General features: G+C 44.4%; 1 protein-coding gene across 1 annotated transcript in view; it reads left to right on the forward strand.

Moving 5' to 3' along the window:
* Positions 1-413: 413 nt before the first annotated feature.
* The window catches only part of P2RX3 (purinergic receptor P2X 3), a 47,859-nt gene continuing 27,292 nt past the window's right edge, over positions 414-20,980 (forward strand). Inside the window, exon 1 of the mRNA XM_033920679.1 lies at positions 414-532. Coding sequence (XP_033776570.1) covers positions 414-532 — 119 coding nt within the window. The remainder of the gene's footprint in view (positions 533-20,980) is intronic.

Genomic DNA, 20,980 nt, shown 5'->3' on the forward strand with positions numbered 1-20,980 from the left:
AGACATCCAGCACTGAAGTGGAAAGAGAGAAGCAAAAAGCAGCAAACTGGGAGTCCATGAAGAAGCCCTTCAGCTGCCTCTCCATCCTCCTCCTCCTCTCAGGGCAAGGTGATCTGAAAAAGGAGGCAAAAGGCTGACTAATAAGAGGAGACCGAAAACAGAGAGGGAGAGAAGGACCTGACAGCGAGAAAGACGTGGCTGATTGCTTCAGACACCCTCTAACATTATTTGTTGGGAAGGGGTAAAACGCGGATCTGGCGGATCCTTCCCTTATTTGTTGTTCTCAGCTTTGTCATCAATGTGAAATTGGTAATAAAAAAGATTGAACCAGCTGGAGGGAAAAGAGAGTGAGAAAGACTTTCAAGGGATCGGACTCTTCTTTTGCCCCTCTGAAGTCCTGGGCAGTGACCAGCATGACCTGCATTGCCGATTTTTTCACCTATGAAACCACCAAATCAGTGGTGGTGAAGAGCTGGACGATCGGAGTGATAAACCGCGCGGTGCAGCTGCTCATTATCACTTATTTTGTCGGGTAAGTGACGCGCATTTGTGCCCGGGTGTGAGAGAGAGAGTGACTGTGTGTGTGTCACAAGTAGCAATGATTGTATACCGTATCTCTTTGGGTTATAATAATAATAATAACAACAGTTTTTATACCGCATTACCGTTAAGTTCTATGCGGTTTACAATAGATTAAGCGAAGTACAAATTGAGATACAGAGAGAGCGAGCGCTAATGCAAACCGTAATACAGTACTTGAGATTAAGCAAAAGTTAAAATAATCTGACACTATGCGCATATAAATCTGTTGCGCTGGATTTGTTACGCGGCTATTTCTTTTTCGGTATTTGGGATGTTTCCAGCTGATGCTGCTTTGTGGTGGGTAAGAACTGCTATAGAGGACATTGCAGGATGATTCCAAAACCGGAAGAGGGGATTCCAGGAACTTGTTGGAATATTGCGGAATAGAAACCTGGTTAATATAGAAATAATAAATCCGAGTTCTTATTATTGTTATATATATTCAAATATTTGGTGAGAACAATGATTTGGATTTAGCACACATTAATGAGATATTATTCAATAATATTAAGGACACTGTGCGGGGCGTCCGATTTTAGGTTTTACCTGATAACTCATTTCCTCCCCTGATGCACAAACACCCCAAACTTTTTTTTAATTTATAACATTTTATTGAAGAAATCCAGTAGATATACAATAATATAATAAAATAGTCATTATATTAAAATTCATCATATTAATTTCCATCAAATGTCTTTCATTTCTTCAAAATATATTTCCAAATTACCCATTACGTCTCTCAATACCCTCCCCCTATTTCCTTCCCCCCTTCCCTTTTCCCTATTCACCTCTCCCCCATCCCCCCCATAATTTTTAATTATAACATTGTAATAAATGAATTAAACAAAATACAATTCAAATAATTCCACATATATTACTATCAACAACCTATTACCACCCCGACCCTAGAATGAAAGGTGACATCAATTACCAAATGTTAAAAATGCAAAGAACGATTCCAAAGCTTCACTGTAAAGTATTAAGAATCATACTTCTTGCTCTAGAGGATAATTTTTGTATATAAGAGTCCCAAATTTTCAAACCCAAACTTTTTAAAAAAATAGATGTTTATTGCATAAACACTGGGAAAAAACCCACACTTCTCTTTGTACTGCCTTACCTCACTCCCAGCTGTCTTGTATCTTGGGTTTCCCTGCCTCATTCTATACTGAGGACTCCTAAGTGACACAAAAGCACTTAGCCCCCCTTCGACCAGAAAAGGTTCATTCTAGTAATTAGCACCTGTATCAAGCAAACCCAGATAAACAAGTTTTGTGCCTTCAGAGAAGCCCTGATTAACTGGGAAACAAGCATCTCAAATTTCCCATTTCGAAATATCTATGAATAGAACCACTAATTACGTGGTATTATTGCTGTGACATCTCTGTAGTTTTGGCATATGGGTATTACAGGAAATGCTGAAGGATTAAAGACTCTATAATGCAGCTATTCATATGACGATAGCACATAGCACTCAGCACGAATTAGAATACATTAACAGTATAATTTAGGCAGCTCCACAGCTGTTCGGAGTGCTGTACAAAATCATTGGCATGCATAACCTTTACTTGCATCCTTTAAGTCAGTGGTTCCCAATCCTGTCCTGGAGGACCACCAGGCCAATCGGGTTTTCAGGCTAGCCCTAATGAATATGCATGGAGCAAATTTGCATGCCTGTCACTCCATTATATGCAAATCTCTCTCATGCATATTCATTAGGGCTAGCCTGAAAACCCGATTGGCCTGGTGGTCCTCCAGGACAGGGTTGGGAACCACTGCTTTAAGTCAGTGAGGTGAAGTACATGAATGGGAAGGAATTTGCTTATGAAAAAGGGGACAATGCTTTTGAACTAGAGAGTTTCGCGGGGACAGAAATCTCACCCATCCCTGCCCGTCCCCGCCAGGACCCTCTCCATCCCCACCCGTCCCCATCAGGATCCTCTCCGTCCCCACCCGTCCCCGTCAGGATCCTCTCCGTCTCCACCCATCCCTGCAAGGAATTACTTCCATCCCCGCCCGTCCCCATAAAAAGCAGCAATTACTTCTGACAGGATCAATAATTCCATAGTTTCTTTTGTGTTTGTGCTGCTATTTTCCTTGTGGAATCTCTTTGGTGGAACCCTTTTTTTGTTTTCTGTTCAGGTAATTAACTTATAAACCCCCTCTTTTACTAAGGCTGACGTCCATTATATTATATGGATGAACCCTGCTTCCAAAGCCTTCCATCCCCATGGGAGTCCTGTGGGCCAGAGGGGGGTCCCCGTGGGAGTCCCGTGGGCCAGAGGGGGGTCCCGTGAGAGTCCCGTGGGTTAGGGGGGATTCCCGTGGGACCCACGCGAGACCTGCGAGATTCCCGCAATCCCCGTTCCTGTGCAGACCTCTATTTTGAACCTTGAGCAGGACGAAGCTCCTCTTCTGCACTCTAGACTAGATTCAGTAAGCCAGTGGTTCTCAACCCTGTCTTGGGGGCCCCCCAGTTTTCAAGATATCCATAATGAATATGCATGAGAGAGATTTGCATACCTGTCACTTCCATTATCTGCAAATTTCTCTCATGCATATTCATTAGGGATATCTTGAAAACCCGACTGGCTGGGGGGGTCCCCAGGACAGGGTTGAGAACCACTGCAGTCAACGGTGCTGAAATCTGGGTACCTGAAAACCAAAACCTGGGATTATAAGTGAACACCACGTGGGTAATATGTGAAATGCAAGATTACAATAAAAATTACCCACTACTATCTATTGCAGGGGTGGGCAACTCCTGTCCTTGAGGGCCGGAATCCAGTCGGGTTTTCAGGATTTTCCCAATGAATATGCATGAGATCTATTTGCATGCACTGCTTTTAATGCATATTCATTGGGGAAATCCTGAAAACCCGACTGGATTCCGGCCCTCGAGGACCGGAGTTGCCCACCCCTAATCTATTGTAACACTGCTTGCTCCAAGTGTGAAAAGTGCTCAGGACCAATCAGATGGTTAAAAGATCACATTGATACCCCATAGGCTGTGCCTTTTTATTTCAATCACTGCACTTTAATCACTAGAGCAGTCAGAAAGCAATCCGAACCTCAACAAATATATTAATGGTTGTATTCATCTCAGAAAGGTGTTCTATTCCTCCGGGTTCTGAGCTCTTTTCACACGTGGAGCAAGCAGTGTTACAATAGATAGTAGTGGGTAATTTTGCTGAAATCTGGGTGCCCCCCCCAAAAAAAAGAGAGAGCGCTGAGTGGTAGTCTATAAACAGCTCTACTGTTTTTAAAATTGCGCTTAGTGCTGGAATCTGCACCCAATTTTGGGTGGGAGGATCTACACACCAAGTGGACCCTGGTCTAAATCATTATGCCAGACTTAGGCTTGACCTGTGTTCTCTAATGTTGTATGCATCTGTAGGAAACGCAGTGAAATAGCGAGGGTGGGTGGTTCTCCTTCCCAACCCCCCCCTGCCATGCACGTTGGTCCCTTCCTTTCCACGTACCTCTTTGTTTTTCCTGGCGTGAGCAGCTTCATGAATTTGCTGCCCCCTTCGGTGTCAGCTCTCCCTCTGACGTCACTTCCTGGGCACGAGACCCAAAAGTCACATCAGGGAGAGAGAGAGAGCCGACATCGATGTGGGCTTGCGCCGGGAACATTAAAGAGGTACGGGAAAGGGCAGGGGTGCACTCGCGCGGTGGGGGGGGGGTTGGGAAGGAGCAGTGGCGGGAGCAGAGAGGAGGATGGGTACCAGTGCCTCCGCCAAGACGGCAGACCAACCCCTCACTCCTTTACTTTGCCACTGAGTAAACGCCACTGATCCATCTAAGCCCCTCCCATGGCCAAGCCCCTGTGGCGAAAATCTTACGCCTGCATCTGTATAGGAGAGCGTGTAACAGAATGCACACGTGCATTCAAAGTGTTGCCTATTAGCGCCAATAACCGATTGTTGGCCTCCCGGTATTGGCGCTAACAGGCTCATTACTCACCTGAAACTGTGCGTGCGCCATGCAGTTTTAAGCACTATGGGCCGGATTCTCTACATGGCGCCTAGGTCAGCAGTGTCAGCGAAAATGGACGCCAGTCACGTGTCAGTCGCATGCAGGCGCTGTTGACGAAATCACGGCCAACGGCGCCTATGAAAAAAACGTAGACGCCTGCAACGTAGGCCAGCGTTTTACCGTCCAACGGCGCCCAAGTGCCATTCTGCTCCTAACCATGCTCATGTAGGCGTAAGACCTGTATTTTTTCTGGGTGGCACAAGTCTGATTCTGTTCTCTTGGTTTGTATTATAACTATCATCTGATGTTGTCTATTATGAACGGAGGAGGGGGGGGCAGAGCAAGCAGCGGGGGCAGGACTAGGGCAGAGCTAGGGCGGGATTAGGGGCAGTAACAGGGCGGGGATGGGCGGACCTGGGGGCAGGTCTAGGGATCTAGATTTTACGAATGTAAAATCTGGCAACCCTACTTATGTGCATCTTTTAAATTGTATCTTTGAAATACGGTGCTCCCCCCTGCATGTGCCGCTAAATACCTGTGCACTCCTGCTGGTATTTAGCAGCAGATCCTTTTTCAAAATACCATCGGAAATGAGCGCCTCCTGACCCGGCCACCTCAGTTCCAGTCTCTCCATTCTGCGTACAATAGTAAGCTGCAGCTTAGTAGCACTGTACGAAAAGTATATCTCAGCAAAGTTACTTTTGTGGTTACTATAAGGATTTTAATGCAGTTTAGTGAGGCAGCTCCTGATAATTCTATAATGCGGTTATTGCTGTAATTATCCCATAGAAGCGCTGCACAGTATCACGAGAGAGTGCACCTGTGGTTAAGAAGACTGACGCCAGTAGATACGGCCTTCCAAAGTTTCTTATATGATGTTCAAGGCCCTCGTGTTTGAAGTCTTTGGTGAGCAAAGCTTTAGAGCAGCGGTTCCCAACCCTGTCCTGGAGGACCACCAGGCCCATCGGGTTTTCAGGCTAGCCCTAAATGAATATGCATGAGAGAGTTTTGCATATAATAGAAGTGACAGGCATGCAAATCTGCTCAATGCTTATACATTAGGGTTAGCCTGAAAACCCGATGGGCCTGGTGGTCCTCAAGGACAGGGTTGGGAACCATTGTTTTAGAATATATAGGCACGAACCTCTCTTCTACAAAGCCGCGCAGCAACAGCCCCGAAGCCCTTTAAATCTCTATGGGCTTCGGGGCCGTTACTGCGCGACTTTGTAGAAGAGGGGGGTAAGTTTTGCAACGATCATCCAATAGAATTAAGGAAAATGTCTTCATACTTGGATTTTTCCTTCACAGTCATCCTAGGGATGGGTTTCCCCCCCCCCCCCACACACACTTGTTTCATGCTTCTTCCAATGTAAGTCTCATGTTAGATATGCCGGTTACAGGAAACGAAGGAGATGGGGGCGATCTAATCTAATCTAATCTAAACCTTAAATTTATATACCGCATCATCTCCATGAGAATGGAGCTCGACACGGTTTACAAGAACTTAAAATAGTGGGTAGAGAAGAAAAAAAAGGATTACATGAACTTATGTGTAGAAGGGGGGAGAGAAAGGGGGGAAGGATAGAGCTACAATTTGCTGAAAAGCCAGGTTTTCAGTTGTTTGCGGAATAACTGAAGGGAGCTCAGGTTCCGCAGCGGGGTGGTGAGGTCGTTCCAAAGACCTGTGATTTTGAAGAGAAGGGATTTTCCCAGTTTGCCTGAATAGTGGATGCCGCGTGGAGAGGGGAAGGCTAGTTTAAGCCTTTGGGCAGTTCTGGAGGAGTCGGGACTGGAGGAGTTGAAAGACAGTGGGATAAGAGGAGGCAGGATTCCGTGAATGATCTTGAAAGCCAGGCAGGAACATTTGAAATGGATTCTGGAGATTATTGGGAGCCAATGAATTTTGGCAAGGAGTGGGGAGGCATGGTCAGACTTGCGTTTTGAGAAGATCTTTTGTTGGACTGCATCAGTGCATTTACATGTATATAGACTATATTTAGTTGAATATGCCAAACTTCATAGGAGGTGTGTAAATATTGTGTACTTAGCTGCAATCGTAAATCTAATATTAGATGTGAAGATAGGTAGGACGATCGATGTGCCGGTAACATAAGTAGGATGATTGACTATGCCATAATTATGCCGGTCTTAATAACTCTGTATTGTAACACTGCTACAGAAGCCCCTGTAACTCGGTATAGAGCCCATGTATTGTAACACCCCGCAGAAGCTCTTTGTAACTTTGTATTGTAACACCTTTACAAAAGCTCATGCAAACCGCTCTGAATTGACTCCCCAGTCAGGAGTAGTGATATAGAAGCTCACAATAAACAATAAGCAATTTTGTGATGAGCTTTCAAAGATTTTATGTTCTTGGATTGTCTTAAAGTTCCCTTTTAGTATTCTTACCATAAAATCATCGGTGCAGTGGTCAGTGTTTCCAGAGTGTTGTCCGACAGAGGTGACATCCTGGTTGGTATTGCACTTTGCAAAGAGGCATGTTATATCCGTGAAACAAGCCAAATGCACGGGATGGTAGCACGGAATGCTGCTACTATTTGGGTTTGTTGCCAGGTACTTGTGACTTGGATTGGCCTCCGCGATCACGGGATCCTGGGCTAGATGGACCCCAGTAAGGCGGTTCATAGACAACCCCGCGAAAGACAAAGGCGCGCGCCGACAACTGAGCACAAGACGGAGGCGTGCGCCGAAGAAAATTACAGTTTTTAGGGGCTCCGACGGGGGGTTTTGTTGAACTCCCCCAGTTTACTTAATAGAGATCGCGCCGGCGTTGTGGGGGGTTTGGGGGGTTATAACTGTCCACATTTTACTGTAAACTTAACTTTTTCCCTAAAAATAGGGAAAAAGTGAAGTTTTCAGTAAAATGGGGGGGTTATAACCCCCCACACCCCCCACAACGCCCCCACAACCTGGCGCGATCTCTATTAAGTAAAATGGGGGGGTTCCCCCCCACGCCCCCCCCTGTCATAGCCGTAAAAACTGTAATTTTCTGCGGCGCGCACCTCCACGCTGCGCTCAATTGTCTGCGCGCGCCTTTGTCTCAGTGCGCTTTTGACACCCAGTAAGGCAATTCTTATGTTCAAAGGTACATTATGGCCCTCTTTTACTAAGGTGCGCTAATCGATTAATGCACGCTAATCGATTTAGCGCACGATAAACGCTAATGCATGCATGTTAGGCTATGGACGCGTTAGCGTACGCTAATTTGATTAGCGCGCTAATCGGTTAACGCACCTTAGTAAAAGAGGGGGTATATTTTTTTGCAAAGTTTTAAAATCTTATTATTTTTAACTAGATTTATTGTAAGAACTGATGAAAATGTTGATGCAATGTTTTAAAGTTCTGTTATCCACCTAGAATCTAGTTGAACATTAGAGCGGCTTCTTATGTTCATAAATACGTATGCCCCATTTCAGCGTCAGGATCCATGTCTATGCCGGCGTAAAGATCAATATTTTGATTTGCAGCTGCTACCCAGGACCTCTGGGTTTCAGAAAAGTGTCCTATTGATCAGCGTTCCACTTGAAAGATTAGTGGAGGGAGGTTGCTCCCTTAATTCCCCAGGGGTTGATGTCACCCTCCCCAAAAGCGAAGCTTGAAATGGATACCGGGCTCCGTGACAGCTTTGGGAAAAAATTAACATTTATAATGCTAAAACGTCTGACATATGCAGGATACAGTGGGGAACGGTTCATAGACAACGGCGCGTAAGACAAAGGCGCGCGCCGACAACTGAGCGCAAGACGGAGGCGCGCGTCGAAGAAAATTACAATTTTTAGGGGCTCCGACGGGGGGGTTTTGTTGGGGAACCTCCCCCCCTTTACTTAATAGACATCGTGCCGGCGTTATGGGGGGGTTGGGGGGTTGTAACCCTCCACATTTTACTGTAAACTTAACTTTTTCCCTAAAAACAGGGAAAAAGTTAAGTTTTCAGTAAAATGTGAGGGGTTACAACCCCCCACACCCCCCCACAAAGCCCCCACAATGCGGCGCGATGTCTATTAAGTAAATTGGGGGGTTCGCCCCCCACGCCCCCCGTCGGAGCCCTAAAAACAGTAATTTTGAGCGGCGCGCACCTCCGCGCTGCGCTCAATTGTCTGGGCGCGCTTTTGTCCTGGCGCGCTTTTGACCTGACACCGTGGGGAACGCCAGGCCGATGTGTGGGATACAACTAAAATCAGCTCTTTATTGTGGAAATGGAGGACTCAACACAGGCTGTGTTTCAGCAATAGCCTTCATCCGGAGTCCATTAAGATCAACGTATATTTTGTTGTTTACACAAATAAAAAGAGCTTTGTCGGCAGTATACCTCTCGCACAGAGTCTCAGCTCGCTCTGGTTTAAGTTTGGCTTTCCAGTCCACCTCCTCTTCTTTGTGAATAGAGGAAGCTGAGACTCAGTATAAACAACCGAATATACGTTGATCTTTTATGGACTCCCGATGAAGGTTTTTACCAAAATACAACCCAACATGAGTTCCATTTTTACAATAAAGAGTGGTTTTCAGTTGTATCCCACATGTCTGCCTGGAGTTTCCCAATGTATCTTGTTACCTTTCTTTGTAACACAGCAACATAGTAGATGACGGCAGATAAAGACCCAAATGGTCCATCCAGTCTGCCCAACCCGATTCAATTAAAAAATTTTTTTTCTTCTTAGCTATTTCTGGGCAAGAATCCAAAGCTCTGCACAGTACTGTGCCCAGCTACTGAAGTCTCCATCAAATCTCACTTCAGCCCATCTACACCAGGGGTGCCCACACTTTTTGGGCTTGCAAGCTACTTTTAAAATGACCAAGTCAAAATGATCTACCAACAATAAAAATTTTTTTTAAAAAAAACCCACAAAGCACACTGAAAGGCAGAGAAAATGTTAATTATCATTCATATCCCGGTTTTTTTTCAAAGAGGTCAAGGCAGATGACTCTATGCAATGTCATCTCAATAACAACCATACAAAAATAGACAAATATAGCCCCTCCCTTTTTACTAAACCACATAGCAGTTTTTAGCGCAGGGAGTTGCGCTGAATGCCCCACGCTGCTCTCGACGCTCATAGGCTCCCTGCGCTAAAAACAGCTATTGCGGTTTAGTAAAAGGGAGCCATAGTGCAAAATATAGATAGCAGATATAAATTCTCAAAACAGACACATTTTGATCACTAAATTGAAAATAAAAACATTTTTCCTACTTTTGTTATCTGGTGATTTCATGAGTCTCTGGTTGCACTTTCTTCTTCTGACTTCTTCTCACTTCACTCTGGCTGCACTTCTTCTGACATCAGCCCACTCCTGCATTCAATATTTCTTCCCTCCTATATGCTTTCTCTCTTCTAGATCTCATTCTCTCCCCCAACTTTTTCTTTCTTTCTCCCTACCTCCTGTTCTTTCTTTCTCTCTCTCTCTATGCCCACTTTCTTTCTGTCTCCCTGTTCCCTTTTTCTTTCTGTCTCCCTGCCTGCCCCCTTTGTTTCTTTCTCCCTGCCCTACCCCAAGCCACTAGGTTTGCCGTCGCCACCGGGGAACAGGCCTCCAAGCCACCGTCCCCCAAGCTCTCCATGCAGAAGCCTTGCACTGACCAGCATTCTGCTCCCCTTCAATTCTGATGTCGGAGAGGAAGTTCCGGACCAGCCAGGCAGCAATTGGCTGGCCCAGAAATTCCTCTCCGATGTCAGAATTGACGTTGGGGAGAGGAATGCTGGTCAGCGTGAGGCTTCTGCAGGCCCAAATCTCCGGACGCCCAGGGCCAAGGAAAAGAAAAAAAGCCCGACTTCCATGAGAGCCGTTCCAGTCTCCTTTTAGCACGACACTTAGAAGAATGCATAGCCCCTCCCCCCCAATAGGAACCACCTCAACTTCCCATTTTCAGGCTCAAGACGTCAGAGCAGCAGCAGCAGCTCCGGCATTTTTGGGCAGAGCACCTCCTGCTCCCAACCGCCTTTCTCCAGTCTGGCTTGTCGATTCCGCCAGGGGCAGCCGGCGCTCAGCTCTCCAGGGTCATGACTTCCCTGGACCTCCCTCCCGCCTTCTCCCGAAGGAAGTGACATCATCCTCCAGTCTATCAAAGAGTGTCTACGGGAGAAAGCGAGAGAGGGAAGACGGGTTCTGGCAGTCAGGCAAGGAAGGGCGCAGCGAGAATGAGTGTGCGTGAAGTGATGACCGGTGGGGAACCTTGGGGAGAGGAAGGCTGATCGGCCGGTCGATTGGGACGGCAATACGAGTCTATCACGGAACCCGGGATGGGTTCCGCGATTGACTTGCGTTGCCTTCCCGATCGACCGGTTGATCGCGATCGACGTATTGGGCACCCCTGATCTACACCATCCCAGCCATTGAAGCCCTTCCCAGCCCATCCTCTACCAAACGGCCATATATGGACATAAACCGTGCAAGTCTGCTCAGTACTGGTCTTAGTTCTTCAATATATACCGTTATTTTCTGATTGGAGGTCCTCTGTGTTCATCCCACACTTTACTGAACTCTATCACAATTTTCCTCTCCACCACCTCCGTAAAGAAGAATTCCTTACATTGCTCTTGAGTCTACCACCCCTCAACCTTAAATTCTGTCCTCTGGTTTTACCATTTTCCTTTCTCTGGAAAAGATTTTGTTCTATGTTAATTCCTTTCAAGTATTTGAACGTCTGAATCATATCTCCCCCTGTCCCTCCTTTCCTCTAGGGCAGTGTATCTCAAGCTCTGTGCCTCCTGAGATTTCAGGTGTGCAGCGACACTCTGGGGAGGAGGTGAGTTGCCAGCGCTGGCTGACTGCCTACCAGACATGCGACGAGAGGCACGTCCTATAGGCAATCAGCCAGTGCCAACACCTCTTCGTGCCTCTTCCCTGCTGGCACCCCACTGCGCCACTCAGAGCCCATCTGGAGGGCCTTCGCGCAAATGCGGACATTGAAATGATGATGTCATGCATGCATATGATGTCATCACTGTGACATCCGCGCACTTATGGATGCCTCGAGCCACAGCCACTGTGTATAGTGTGTCACGGCTCAACAAAGTTGTCGGGACACTGCTCTAGGTTATACGTATTTAGGACTTCCAGTCTCTCCTCATATGTCTTTTGGCGCAAACCTCCTATCATTTTTGTCACCCTCCTCTAGACTGCTACATGTCTTCTTTGTATTTCATATGCGTTTCTTATGGCTTCTTTGTATTTCATAACATCAAGTTTTTGTGCTGGAACATACATGTTTATTTGCCTTTGATCATTTTGGGGCCCTTTTACCAAAAGTGGTAAAAAGTGGCCTTAGCGCACTCTTTATACAGGTCAATTCCTGCGTTAAGGCCATTTTTACCACTGGGGTAAAATGACTGATATATCTATTTTCCTTATTAAGGTCCACGTGCTCATTTTTCCATTAGCACATAGGCAGCGGAACACATTTTGTTGGGGGCAGGGGCAAAAGTACCACCCTGGACTAGAGGTCTGCACGGGAACGGGGATCGCGGGAATCCTGCAGGTCCTGCGGGAATCCCCCTGTAAACCACAGGACTCCCACGGGGATCCCCCTCTGGCCCACGGGACTCCCACGGCTTTGGAAGCAGGGTTCGTCTATATAATATAATGGACACGTCAGCCTTAGTCAAAGGGGTTTATAAGTTAATTATCTCCACCAAAGAGATTCCACAAGGAAAACAGCAAAAGAAACTGTGGAATTGATGATCCTATCAGAAGTAATTGCTGCTTTTTATGGGGACGGGCGGGGATGGAGGTAATTCCTTGCGGGGATGGGTGGGGACGGAGAGGATCTTGGCGGGGACGGGTGGGGATGGAGAGGATCCTGATGGGGACGGGGGGGGGGGGGATGGGTGGGACTTTGTCCCCGCGCAACTCTCTACCCTGGACCTCTCTCTCTGTCTCCGTGCTCCCCCACCTACCTCCTCCCTGGCTGCTCTCATTATAAATCTTCGGGTAGTGGCAACAAGTAAGCTGTCGATCTGCCCTGGAAGTCTTCTTTCTCCAGCAAATAGAGACTGCAGAATGAAGAGTTCTGGGGCAAGATGATCGCAACAGGCTCATTCATTGCCGCTGCCCAAAGAACTAAAATGAGAGCAGCCGGGGAGGAGGTAGGGGGGGGGAGGCGGAAGAGGCATCTCCTCTGACCTCCGACTGTCAGTCTTTGGAGGGGCACGGCCCCTGTGGCCACCCCCGTTCCAACGCTCATGCATTAGCATATGGTCATTACTGCATGAGCCCCTACTGCCAGTAGGAACTCACATGCAAAGCGTCTACTAATTGGTCAATATATGGCAAAGTCCATACACTAATCCATAAGTGCAGAACACGTTCACTCTCCGCTCCCAGACTCGTCCCGCGCTAACATTTTTTTTGGGGGGGGTTGTTTTTTTTTTAACATTTTAGCATGTGGGTAACATGCACGCATCCCAAAATTACCCCAGGATGCCTTAGTGTGTGCATATTATTGTATTTAATTATATCATGTTCTTATATCTATGCAAACCTTGGTGTTTTAACTTATGCTTATTATTGGTTTTCATATGCATATTTTGATATGTTCTTTGATGCAATACTAGACTCTTGGCAAAGGCAACCTTTTCTCCACTCCCCCCCCCCCCAACTCCTCTCCTTGCTGCACGCATGCACCCCTTGCCTTCCCCTGTACCTTTTTTTACTTCCCCGGTGCAAGGTTGCTGCTCACGTCAGCATCGGCGCTCTCTCTGACGTCATTTCTGGGACCCGCACCTAGGAAGTGACATCAAAGGGCAACCCTGACATCGACGTGGGCATTCTGCTCAAGCTAGAGATGTTAAAAAGGTACGGGGGAAAGGAAGGGGGGCGGGGCAGGGGTGCCACCATTCCAGGCGCCGCTCACCCACTGGCTACTATTGGAAACAGGATGCTGGACTTGATGGGCGTTCGATCTGTCCCAGTAGAGCAGCTCTTAGGTTCCTAACATGCTTGGGATATCGGAGGGACCTTCAACAAATTTCCGCATTTTTATTTTTTTAAACACTTTTATTAAATATCTCAACAGCAAATTACATCACTTTTCCATATAATCACCCTGTTTTGCAATACGTGTTTCCCAGCGTCCTACTATCACACCCTCTTACCGCTTCTCCCACCCTCAACAATTTCCATTGAAAATAGGTAAGTGCGGAAACTTTTTGAAGGACCCTCGCGCGCATTTATGGCTAATCTCTAAGTCAGGTATGTTGCATGGTTATAGGTGTAATACAGGCTCATGGGTCTAGTAGGTCATAGTGCAGTATTCCTATAGTTTGTAGTGACACTGTGTATTTACAATTCTTCCCATGTTAATGGTTATATATGGATATATTCTATAGAGGGTGCTGTAAATCTGACTCAATCACGGCTAGTTTAGTACTTAATGGCGCTGACATTCCTACAACCTAAGCTTTTCTTGGCTAGTCCCAACGACAAAATAACAAACTCATTGCTTCATCTTAATGGTCATGACTACCTGATTATTAAATCTATCAAAATTCCGGGAGTCACACTAGACCGATATTTAACACTAGCAAAACACACGAACATAGTGGTACAAAAATGCTTTTTTACATTGTGAAAATTAAGAACCATAAAAAATATTTTGATCCTTTATCGTTCAGGCATTAGTTTTATCTATTTTAGACTATTGTAACATCATCTATTTAGGAGCACCCAAAAAAATTCTAAGGAAATTACGGATAATTCAGAATACAGCTGTTCGATTGATTTTTGGTTTAAAAAAGAACGACCATATTAGTCCATATTATCGTTTACTTCATTGGCTGCCTTTGGAGGCAAGAGTATTATTCAAATTTTCCTGTATCTGCTTTAAGCTGATATCGGGATTGTCTCCAGCTTACCTTTTCCCTCATTTTGTGTTGCATAGACCATCAAGAGAAACTAGAAACTTCTACTTACTTGCTTATCCAAAAATTAATGGGTGTAGATGTAAGACCTTCTTAGTTAGGTCCCTAGAATTTCAAGCTGGTAGGCAACAATCTTGGTTAGGTAAATGTATTCAGCAAGCTATGTTATACTATTGCAGTTTTCGGAAATTAATTAAGACCACTTTGTTCGATAAGTTTATTACTTAGTGAGTTTTATTTATTGAAATTCTATTTTACAAATATTTGTATTTCTTACTGTATTATTGTATTTCGCTGATTGTCCAGCTCTTTTTAATGTAAACCGCCTAGAACTTTTGGTTATGGCGGTATAAAAAAATAAATATTATTATGTGACATAATGAAGCATAGTAGTGCTGTAATCTAGCTGTACAATTCTTGTGTGTTACTATATTGTATTTTATCACCTGTGACCTCATTTATTAAAGGCTCTATTTAATTGTGTGCCTATGAGGAATCATTTTACCCATGGACACGGAAGCTATAGAAAAATTCTGAATGCCACTTGCCACTTCATTTGGAAAATTGGAGGTGCACCCGGAGGCAGAGATAAAGCCAGATACAGTGCAAGAGTATTAAACTCGTACTTTTGTCATTAATACGTTGCGATGTAGTATTCCTATTGTGATGCATTACAATACGTGACTTCTATGGTTATACCACAAATTTGCTCCTCAATCAGAATGCAGTGAGGCCTGGATTCTCTCTTCGTTCTGCACGGTAACCTGTATTTGTTATCCCTTACACAGAGTAGGAGAAAGGGTATTTCTGAATGACTATTGGAATGTTTCCCAGATGCATAAATCTGTGGGCTTCATTCCAAAATATGCTCTTGAGGACTAGTTAAAAATATGCTTCTCAGCAGATCAGCCTTATAAGAGACTTTACTTCCAAAGGGAATTTGAAAGGATGTTCTTAGAATAGGAGCTTTGGTACTCCGTCACCTGTTCCGTGCACTGCATTGAGAAGAAGCCTGGCAGGCTCAGTAAGATAGCACATCTCATCCAAGGAAGCTCTGTAAACACTATAACAGTGCTGTGACAGAAAACATTGGACTCATGATCTGGGCTGAACTGTGGAAAATGTAGATGTTGTGAACATCTGAGACGTTCCCATTAGAGAATGACACAGGGACAAATTTGTCCCCGTCCATGCAGGAACTCAATATCACCATCCTGTCCCTGTGAGCCTTGTCGCTGTCCCTGCCCCATTCCTGTAAGCTCTGCCTTAAACTCACAAGCCTCAAACACTTATGATTTTAAAGTGTGTGAGGCTTCTGCCAATGAGGACAGAGCTTAGGCATTGGTGGAATGAGGCATTATGACATCACAATCTGAGCTCTAGAATGTTGCTACTTATGATGTTAAAGTGTTTGAGGTTTGTGCGGATGAGGACGGAGTTTAGGCATTGGTGGAATGAGGCATTATGACATCACAATCTGAGCTCTAGAATGTTGCTACTTATGATGTTAAAGTGTTTGAGGTTTGTGCGGATGAGGACGGAGCTTAGGCATTGGTGGAATGAGGCATTATGACATCACAATCTGAGCTCTAGAATGTTGCTACTTATGATGTTAAAGTGTTTGAGGCTTGTGCAGATGAAGACAGAACTTGCAGGAATGATGCAGGGACAGGAAAAGAACTCGCCGGGAAGGGAAAATTCCCATTTCCACAGATAAACATACACAATATTTGAGGAAGACACTTCCCTCCCCCCCTCCCCGCTCACCGCAAACGCCTATGGATCCCATAGAGTTGGAAGATTTTCTTCATGATAGGTTTTGTTTGGGCTCTAGTAAGTGATATATAGGTTGGGGTATTGTTGCAATGAATGCAATGTCCGTAATCTCTTTTACCTTTTCCACAGGAGGGCTCACAGTCTAAGTTTATGCCTAAGGCAATGAGGTCGAAGCTTTTCTGTTTTTTTTTTATAATAGTTTTTCATGTGTTTGGTTGTTTTGGATTTTCTTATTGAATTTATATATATATTATTAAAAAGGAAACCTTAGAGAATACGAGTTAATGTATATATAGATGTTTACAGTATGTTGTGAATGCGAGGCTAGATTGAGATGAGTGGAGTAATGGTATGGAAGTATTGGGGTCAGGGGTCAGCAGCAAGGTTACTGTTACTTAAAGCTTTTTTGGCAGTGATGAGTAGCACCTCTCTCCAGAGGCTTTGAGAGACAGAATGGAAAGCAAGGTGCTCTGCTATGCAGGAAATGGATTTGGTTTATTCAGTGGGGGGGTCCCTGGGGAGGGTTTTGCCTCACTAAAGGTCTTGCCAGAAGCAACACGCCGTTTTCATACAGCGAGGCTGAACTCACTTAATCTGTCTCCTTTCCGGAGTGCCATGATTCATGGTGTTTTTAGAACCTAATTAGCAGGAAAAGAAATCTTAGCAAAGGCAGCCTAGCAAAACATCTCTCGAGTAACCCCTTCTCGGCTGGAAATGTTGCCAATCTCAAGAAAACCAGTCACTTCCTTTCAGGCGGCATGGAAAATGCCAAGAGACCTAAATCCAGAGGTTCCCAAAACCTGATCCTGGAGGCACTTAAGCCAATCAGGGTTTCAGGATATGCACAATGGTTACCATATAGCTCCAGGAAAAGGAGGATGGATTGAGACATTTGGGTTTTATACTTCCATTGATGGAAGTAAAACCCGGATTTCTCAATCCGTCCTCCTTTTTCTGGAGCCATATGCTAACCTATGAATATTTATAACAGAGATTTGCATTCAGTGGAGGTGGTGCATGCAAATATCTCTCATGACAAAGTTTGGGAATCAATGGCCTAATCCAAGGAGAGAGACTTTTTGACCCTCTGGCAGTCCTAGTTTCTACACTTATATATCTCGGTGCATTGGGGCATGTTTAGTCCCTGTTTCCTCCCTTTTGAAATCAGTACGGATTGTTAGAAGTCTGAGTCTCCCAGTTTTGATGGCTGTCTCAGCCAGAGGATAGGAGCTTCAGCCACTAGTGATCAGTGTCAATTTCTACATCTTTGAACTTTTATTACTTGCTACAGGTAGTAAATTTTACTATGAATCTTTAAAAGCTTTATCTTTACACAACTGTGTTGCATGGATATCCACTGTTTTCAGTGCTGTTATGTTACAGGAAGCTGAATATACTGGGTAACTAGCCTGTTTAGGCTGGTGCCAACCTCAGAGGCACAGGCTTCTGACTTTCTGCTACATTTCTACTAGGGGGCAGACTAGTACTGTGGCTTCCAGCACCAGAAGAACTGAGACCCATGCCTTTGTATAATGCATATCACTGGGAATGTCCAGGAAGTCCATTTCTCAGAACTCCAGGTCCCATTAAGTTGCTGGGTTTTGGGAAAAGGAGAAAGCTATTCCATCTGATATTCAGTGCAATTTAGCCTGCCAGGAATGGCTCCTGGATGGCTAACTAACACTTAGCTGCTAAAAGAAAAATTTGGCAACCCTGCTCAACAGGTACAATAAAACAATCGGTGTTGCTTTAAATGCTGACTGCAACAGGCTAAATTAGACCTGGATATTCAATGCTGAGCCACATCAGAGCATTGGTGCTTTCTGTGGGGCCTCGGATGGTGTTTGTAAGCAACTGTCAATATCAGGGGTTGGGAACTCCGGTCCTCGATAGCTGTATTCCAGTCGGGTTTTCAGGATTTCCCCAATGAATATGCATTGAAAGCAATGCATGCAAATAGATCTCATGCATATTCATTGGGGAAATCCTGAAAACCCGACTGGAATATGGCTCTCAAGGACCGGAGTGCCCTACCCCTGGTCTATATTATACCCAAAGTCTGTATCACCCCTTTACATCAGTGGTTCCCAACCCTGTCCTGGAGGAACACCAGGCCAATTGGGTTTTCAGGCTAGCCCTAATGAATATGCATGAAGCAAATTTGCATGCCTATCACTTCCATCATATGCAAATCTCTCTCATGCATATTCATTAGGGCTAGCCTGAAAACCCGATTGGCCTAGTGTTCCTCCAGGACAGGGTTGGGAATCACTGCTTTACATAAACACCATCACCTTGAGTAGGTGTCTGATAAGAACTTGGGGAGATACGAAAGGTTTGTTACAGTGGGTTTAAAAATAACAGAATTAATCTGTCTATACCAGGGGGAGGCAATTCCGTTCCTCGAGAGCCGGAGCCAGGTCAGGTTTTCAGGGTAGCCACAATGAATATATATGAAATGGATTTGTATGCACTGCCTCCTTGAGATGCAGATCTATCTCATGCATATTTATTGTGGATATCCTAAAAACCTGACCTGGCTCTTGCTCTTGAGGACCGGAATTGCCTACCTACATTAGAAAATGAGGGGTTTCTAACTCCCAGTACTGGACAATCCTGCGTGATCTGTGTCCCTTATATGGTGATTTGGTTTAGAATGAGCTGGGGAGGGCTTTGATAGATGTTCCAGTGACAGGATGGTTAGGTTAGACTGGAATGGGCTTCTATGGCAACTCCAGCAGTGGGAGCCTAAACACCGTACTGAGCGGACTTCTATGGTCATAGCCCCAAAATATTAAAGAAAAGACAATTTAACCATGACTATATAATGAGTGTGACTATTGGGCAGACTGGATGGACCGTTCAGGTCTTTATCTGCTGTCATTTACTATACAGCTCTCCTAACCCCTCCCCTTATCCCCCCCTCCCATTTAATTCCCTCCCCCCAAAAGTCTGTTCCTATTCTGCTATTTCTTCATCTCCAAAGACTCAACCATATAGCCAACTCCCTGAATTTTAATTCCCCTGGAAATGTCCAGTTAGTCTCTTTTGTAATCCGCCTAGAACTGCGAGGTACGGGCGGAATAGAAGTCATTAATGTAATGTAATGTACTAAACCGTGATAGCGGTTATGAGCGCAGGGAGATGAACTGAATGCTCTGCACTGCTCCCGATGCTCATAAAGTTCAGTGTGACTCCCTGCGTTAAGAACCGATTATATGATAGATAAGGGTGGGGAGGAGGGAAGATAAGAGAATATTATATGTATCATTGTTGATTATTAAGTGATATATTTATGGTTATTTGTATGGATATGTTATCATACTTATTATAAGTTTAAAAATGAATAAAGATTTTAAAAAAAAACCCAACCAAACAAACAAACCGCTATCATGGTTTAGTAAAAGGGGGGGTAGGTTACTATGTTTGCAATATTGTATGTAGTACGATGTTAATGACTGTTTTTATTTTGGGTGCTCTTTATTGATTTGTTTTTATGTATTGTACATTTTTATAATTATAATTTTTAATTCTTAGAGTGATAATTATGGTCCAAAGCTATGGAATTCCCTTCTGCAACATCTCAGACTTGAACCATCTTATGTCAAATTTAAGTCCCATCTCAAGACCTACCCCTTTCAAGAAGTATTTGGCTTAAAATCACAAATTCTTCACTCTTCCCCTCCCCGCCACTCCCTCCCAATCTTTCCTCTTTCCCTCACGACCTCACCCCTAGTACTCTTCTCTTGCTCTCTTTAACTCATCCCTTAAGAGTACCAGGCAGTCACTGGACATTCAATATTTCTTTGCCTCCAATGGATGGTAGCTGTTCACCAGGCAGACTCTTGACTGGTTGTTTAAGACTTTTCAGTTTCACATGATGAGAAGATTATGGCCTTGGAAATACTCTGTGGTGCCAAGTTTGCTAAGAATGCTGGCTGTTAGGACATCCGAAAAGCTGGCTTTTGTGCGTTTATCATATGGACATCTTTATATTCAAGAATGGTCAATAAAGATAGATGTATTAAAAAAGACCAAAACGTCTAACTAGGTCATTAAAAAAAAAAAAAAAAAGATAAGACGTCTTGCTGTTTTTAGAATGGACATTTTCTCTACTGAATTTCTGGATGTCTTTCCCAAGATGTCGAAACTCAGACTTAAGACATCGTATCGAAAATACCCCTCCACGTGTTTTGAATTCTCTTAATATTCCATTTCAACTGGGTGAGCTTCTGATGTTACTGTTTCTTATGAGTCAATTGGGATGTTAGTGCTGTCATTGACATTTTAAGGGGGAGTATTGGTGGAGAGATTTCTTGAAGACTTAACCTCTTTTCCATCCTGGAAGTCTCCTTGGATGCTATACTCCAAGTGTCAGCATTTGTCTTCATTCTGACAATATGATGGGTCTTTACTGCCTCTTCATATCTTCTAGAGATGTGGAGGGGCATTTTCGATAGGATGTCTATGTCTGACTTTGGATGTTTTGTGAAGCACATCCAAAAATCTGGTAGGAAAAATGTCTATTTTCGAAACCGTAAGACGGCCATCTTTTTTTATTTTCGCAAATGGCCTTTGTAGACGAGTTCTCCCTTAGTGCATCTATCTTTTTTGGCCATTTTCAAAAAATAAAATGTATAAATGAAAAACATACTAAACAAGCCATTTGCATGTAGTGAGTGAGTAATAAAATAATATTATAATTATTCTTATTATAGTTGGCACTACTAAATATGTTTGTTCTGAAATCTGAAGGAATCTGAAAGAAA

Source organism: Geotrypetes seraphini, chromosome 14 (genome assembly GCF_902459505.1).
Source record: "Geotrypetes seraphini chromosome 14, aGeoSer1.1, whole genome shotgun sequence".
Classification (NCBI taxonomy): Eukaryota; Metazoa; Chordata; class Amphibia; order Gymnophiona; family Dermophiidae; genus Geotrypetes; species Geotrypetes seraphini.